Here is a 6607-nt window from a genome sequence, read left to right on the forward strand (position 1 = left end):
ATCTTACAAGCATTAAAAACAACTCCAATCACTTGTTTGTTTCCATTTTAATTGATGATAATAATAATAATAATAATATTCGTATGGCTTTTATTGGTGGGGAGTCCCTTGCGGGAAGGTCCCACCGCCTGAATATAATAATTGAGCCGTCAATGGGCCTTACGACTGTCTACTTCAGCCGGGACCGACAGTTTAACGTGCCCATCCGATAACACGGATTTTAATTGATTATACAATTAAATAGGTTAGGTCCTAGTTTTGTTTACAAATATTTAATCAGCAGCGAAACATCTGTCAGTCATGACTCATGAGCAACCGTTCAGCCACAGAATGGAAGGCATCAATCTAACCCACTGAGTGCACCAAGACCACGACACGTGACTGCATCATCTTGTTTAGAAATTAAATTACTGCTTTATTACAATGCTACATTCTTTCAAGATGACGGATTTTGGCGTCAGGTTACTAGCCGAGTTTCCATTCTGTGGTTCATCTGTGATCACTAATCGTGTGATCAGGTTTTTTACTGAACGTAAAGAACACGATGGAATTGAACAGTGGCTTTGAACGCAACCAATATTATTCATTTATTTTTTATCAATGACATTACCATTATAATCATAGAATGATTGGTTGAACTTGTTCCCGTTTTCCCTATAATACTGTACTTGAAATACACATTTCATCACACGGTTCTTTCCCACTATTCAAACATTAATCAATAAATAATTGATTCGTTAATTAATATTAAATAGTAATAATCTTTCATTGGTATATTTCGGCGTCTCAAATGTCCGGAGATCTTGATACTGTTCTCTGTTTGTTCATTACCAAAAGAATACTCCTCATCATTATTCTGATCGTTGAGTCTTGGTCACATCAATTGCCCAAGTATTCTTTTAATATAATTCTTTCATTGATAAACAATCATAGGAAATGAAGAAAAGAACCACAGACACAGTAAAAAGTAGTTTCTCTCTTTCAACATTTTGTATGGCTGATGCCTAGTCCACACTAATGCCCAGTCGCTAGCCCAGTGGCTTGCCAAATCGCTGGCCAAGCTGATAAGCTCGGCCACGTTGGTCGTGCCATCCACACTGCAATGTGATCGATCATTTGTGGATGCTCGGCTGGCCTTCGCTCGACAAACATCCGAGCGATGGCAAACGGAGGCCAATGAAGGCGAGCGCTGGCAAACTACTCATCCACACTCTGGCGCTCGTCGTCATTGGGCCAACATGTGGATGCGGCATTAAAATGAAGATTTCGAATTAGTGTGGTGTTATTGTTTAGGAGATAATGTTGTCAAATACAGGGTCCAGCATCAACTATCCTTGAGGGAAAATAATTAAAGTTGTTTCGTACAATAAAAACTTGTAATTAAAGATCAAATTCTGCAATATACAGTGAATTACATAGATCACTCACAAAGTTTATTTATTTGAAGACTATGTCATCCAATGATTTCCTTACTTTTTACACACTCACTTGATCCAATTCTAAAATTTGCCATTGCTTGCTCAATCATCATTGTGGAATTGCTTCAATTTCTCGTTGAATGACTTCCTTTAGCTCTGTGGATTATTGGCTGCCCAATAAAGGTATTTTGTTTATTCACAATCCCGACAAATGAAAATGTGCCTCGTCACTTGAAAGAATAACGTTATCCGGTGAACATTTTCGAGAATGATTCCGTAAGCGGCTTTGCGATTTGCCCAATCATTTGCATTAAGTTGTTGCACTAACAACTTATACTGATGGAATTTCAGGTCGGAATAAAGAATTCGTCATACACTTCGATCAAAAATGGCTAGCGCAACAGCATGTTTCGCTGCTGAACGTCGTGGAGACCGTATTAATGTTTTCAGGCGTTCTCACAGTCCGTTTTCGTCCTGTTTGTTTCTTTTTTAAAGCAGACGACGTGTTCTTAAATTATTACCCACAACAAGATATATTCCTACTGGGAACAGGCGCGTGTCGATTTGAATTGAAATGTCTGCGAAATAAACGCTGTGTTGAAATAGCTGAGTCGTCTTTTGAAATAAGCTTCAATCACAAACGCTCGATGTTCACTTAACCACTGCTGGCTACTGAAATGGCATGAATAGACCTGTCGATGTACAAAATTCCCGCCTTTTCAATTACAGTGGTGCCAACATAACAATTTTTTTTCTGGCTGTATTAGCCTATTATATCAATATCAATTTATTCAATTATTAAAACACACAAAACAAGACAAAACAAAATAACAAGAATTACAAAACAAATAAAATACAATGATGTTTACAAATATAAAAAAACATGGGCTTTGTGGTTGGGTGTGTTGGAAGAGAAAAAAAGAGAGGAAGATACCTAGCCAACTATGGTTTCCCATGTAATAGGCAGGAAAGAAAGAAGAGAAGAAGTGATGAGGGAAAAAAGGAAGGAGAAATGGGGGAAGGAAGAAACAGAGGAATAGGTACGCAAATAAGGTAAGCGAGTCCACTGAAAAATGAAAAACTAATGAAAAAACTAATGAAAAAACAATGCTGGAGCAGAAATCTCGAGTCATGTAATTCTAATTGGAAGAAGAAATTACTGTATGTCCAGTTTTATTTTTCCGCTGATCTTATTGTCCATGAGAACGTGATTTGGAATAAGGTTTATTATTTTAGTACCTATGTAAATTAACTGTCTCCTTATACGTTCAATACTAGTGTTATAGGTACATATTTGTTAGCAGTGGCCCTTAGATTATAATAATTAAGTGTAGAGTTAATGTGAGAGGAAAATCGGATCTATATTTTATTAAGTACTCAATTACGGTTTTTTATAATTGACGTATAGTCATAACCTCAAAATCACTAAAACCACAAATCGTCAACTAATTACTACAAAATCGTCAGATTAATATGCCGGTCCCTGTAGAAAGTTGCTGTAGTTTGATCTGTTGTGCAGGAGATAATGATGTTAATAGAAGAAGCTGTATGTTTGATTTGTTGTGTTTAGGAGATAATGATGGACCACGCACTGCGCACCATCTCGTACATAGCGGACATCGGTGAGCTGGTGGTGCTGATGGCGCGGCGACGCTTCGTGCCACATGACGTCGATGACCCGCCCAAGGTCAACCGCACGCCCAAGATGATCTGCCACGTCTTCGAGAGCGAAGAGGTACTGACACACTCAATAATTATCACTTAACACAAATGAAAATGAGCTTGTAATAAGCAGGTTAGATTTTATTTTTTTTTCACAAGGAAGCACTGAATGGGAGAGAAAAACTAAGGATACTCCTTGTATCCTCTCCCAAATTTAGATAATATTTTAAAAGTCCGAATGAGGTTATGATTCCACATTTCTGAAATGTTGTCCTTTTCATTTAAAAACATCATAAACTACTGTAACTGAATAATGTAAAAATATATTTTCACCATACATGATCTCATACAACTTCCGAGCGCAACAAACGAACTATATATAATAGAACTGACTCAACTGTTTGCTGAAGACAATTCACTTACATCAGCAATAAACTTATTAACTTGGTACCTCAAAATTTTCTAGTAAAACATATTAATAAGTTATCCATTAGAAATAAAGTTGAATAAATGTATCTCACCTCTTTCATAATTGATCTCCTATCTTTTGAAACCTCCATATACTTTTAGTTTTAATTAGATGTTTTTTCCTATTGCCATATCTGTAATAAGCACTCCTTTTGTTATTATTTTCAATATTGATATATCGATTGAATGGTTTATTAATTTTGTAAGTCAAGATCTCTAAAGGTGCGTACAGATATACGCGCCGCGAACATGAGCAATTCATTTTTAATCAGCTGACTATATCTGTATTTTTACAGAAACGGTAAGATACAGAATGATATAAAAAGCTTGGCATCAGCTGATTAAAAGTGAATTTATTGCTTAGGTTCGCGGCGCGTAAATCTGTACGCACCTTAAGATTGATACTCGTTCCAGTACACAAACCTCTGGTTTTGCTGGCAACGCCTATAAACTAAATTTGAGAAGAAGATTATTATTTATTTCTTGTTGTATATGTAAGTTAAGTATTTTAATGGTGTTTTGTTTGGAAAATCATTTTACTATGGCAAATAAAGAATTTGATTTGATTGTATTAAGAATTTTCAATTTTTACGGTTGAGAACTGGATAGAAAACAAAAATATTACACTCAAACCACTATTAATTGAAAAATTTTCACGTAATTTTACAAAATAATTCTTGATGATGACGAGACCGAAGAGGAGTACCTCTTCAAATTAGAAAACACACTAAAATTGAGGTACACTTGGAAAAATTTAGAACAGACTCATCTTGTCTTGTTCCACTTCACGGAAATCTTTGGTGAAACGCATACCGACTCCCAACTTTGAAATAAATAAGTATTGTAGTAATTTGTTTAAGGCAAGCCATACGAATAGTGTTCATTTATTTCTCTATTTATTCACATTTACAACAAATTAATGAAATTATACCATACATGGGTCAAAGCCTGTGAGGGCAGGAAAGATCTAACAGTTTGAGAGTTAGGGTTTACTATTCAACAGACTTGAGTTAACACAAGCTAGCTTGAGATCAGTTGAAAACTATCAGTTTCAATATCCGAATCTCAACAAAAAGACTTTGAAGCTGTTATTTCACTTTCATCTTTGAAATTTACATCGCAGGTGTAATGAAGTCAAAAATCCTGTAATGAGAGTTTTTTTTCTATTGGTCAATACTATAACCATCTAGTCTAAAGACTAATAAGATAATTTTTTCTATCCTAAAATACTACTTGAAAAATTGAACAGTGAATTTCTCATTAGGACTCTTACTGCTATTGTTTAATTAATATGTGCACTTATTGACTGCACTATAGAAGCTAGATTCACTCAATCACTGCTTTGCTCTTTCACTGTAGTGGAGAGTAATGTAAGTCACATGTGCAATCATCAATCTTCTATCCCCACAAGCTAGCTTAAGGTTGTGCATTCAATAATTTTTTTTCAAAATTTTTTCTAATCTATTCGACAGGTTCTTAGGACATAATCTATGCAATTAATATTTTTTATTAGCTTATGTTAGCTAACATAGGGCTTCAAAAGTCACTTTTTGAGGCAGATGGACACATACCCTACAAAAAACTACTGGTCAGAAAAATTTGAGAAAAATATGCAAGTCTCCTCTTCAATATAGCAAAGATTACTTCAACTTTGTTTTTTAAAATCTGAAAAAAATTGAATTTTATGCATTTTAAATTCCTTTTCATATTCAATGTTTGATCTATAGACTTCAAATTCAAAGCAACTTGTAGCACTGTTCTTGATGAATAAAGTTGATGCTTAAACTTCTTTTATAGACACAATAATAGCCGCTGGTATGTGTACCTTTAAAGCACGGTTTTATGCCTGCTATGCTCGGGCAGCAATTGAATAGTACAGCTGGAGCGATCTAGTGGATTTAGTTTGTCCCTAGAGCTAAGCGCTCGACGTTAAAATCAAATTAATAAATATGAAATATCAGTTTCAATATTCGAATTCCAACAACAAACTTTGAAGCTGTTGTTTGACTTTAAACTAAGGCTACATCGCAGGTGTAATAAAAACCTGCGACATCAGAGCCAACTACTAATTATTATCCTATTACAACTAGATTTGGATGTTAATTTGAAATCAATCTAACCAATGATTTGAATAATTTCATCTTGTAATGCATTTCATGTCATTTCCAGGCTCAATTCATAGCCCAGTCGATAGGACAAGCATTCCAGGTGGCTTATATGGAATTTCTCAAGGCCAATGGAATCGAGGACCACAGTTTTGTCAAGGAGATGGACTACCAAGAAGTTCTCAACTCGCAAGAAATTTTCGGAGATGAACTTCAAATGTTTGCGAAAAAGGAAATGCAGAAAGAAGTGAGTGACTTTTTTCTATTGATTTAAAACCTTGTTCACTTGGATGAAAAAGCTTTTCAAATTACTAATTTATTCATTTATACAATAAGTACATTATCAAAATTATAGGGAGAGGAAAATAAGACAACCTTGTGCTATTCCTCTCTACTATTTAAAGCTTAGATAGGGAGAGGAAAAATAAGGCAACCTTGTGCTATTCCTCTCTACTATTTAAAGCTTAATGATAGGGAGAGGAAAAATAAGGCAACCTTGTGCTATTCCTCTCTACTATTTAAAGCTTAATGATAGGGAGAGGAAAAATAAGGCAACCTTGTGCTATTCCTCTCTACTATTTAAAGCTTAATGATAGGAGAGGAAAAATAAGGCAACCTTGTGCTATTCCTCTCTACTATTTAAAGCTTAGTGATAGGGAGAGGAAAAATAAGGCAACCTTGTGCTATTCATCTCTACTATTTAAGCTTAATGATAGGGAGAGGAAAAATAAGGCAACCTGTGCTATTCCTCTCTACTATTTAAAGCTTAGTGATAGGGAGAGGAAAAAATAAGTAACCTTGTGCTATTCCTCTCTACTATTTAAGCTTAATGATAGGGAGAGGAAAAATAAGGTAACCTTGTGCTATTCCTCTCTACTATTTAAAGCTTAGTGATAGGGAGAGGAAAAATAAGGTAACCTTGTGCTATTCCTCTCTACTATTTAAAGCTTAGTG

At 35.1% G+C, this 6607-nt stretch overlaps 1 protein-coding gene across 1 annotated transcript; it reads left to right on the forward strand.

Moving 5' to 3' along the window:
• Positions 1 to 2972: 2972 nt before the first annotated feature.
• On the forward strand, positions 2973 to 5904 carry LOC120355302 (protein lin-10-like; the record flags this gene model as incomplete). Its single annotated transcript, XM_039443651.1, has 2 exons — positions 2973 to 3153; positions 5718 to 5904. Coding segments are annotated over exons 1-2 (346 nt in total), but the record flags the coding sequence as incomplete, so codon positions are not given.
• Between the last annotated feature and the right edge of the window lie 703 nt (positions 5905 to 6607).

The sequence above is a fragment of the Nilaparvata lugens genome, unplaced genomic scaffold (genome assembly GCF_014356525.2).
Source record: "Nilaparvata lugens isolate BPH unplaced genomic scaffold, ASM1435652v1 scaffold10034, whole genome shotgun sequence".
Classification (NCBI taxonomy): Eukaryota; Metazoa; Arthropoda; class Insecta; order Hemiptera; family Delphacidae; genus Nilaparvata; species Nilaparvata lugens.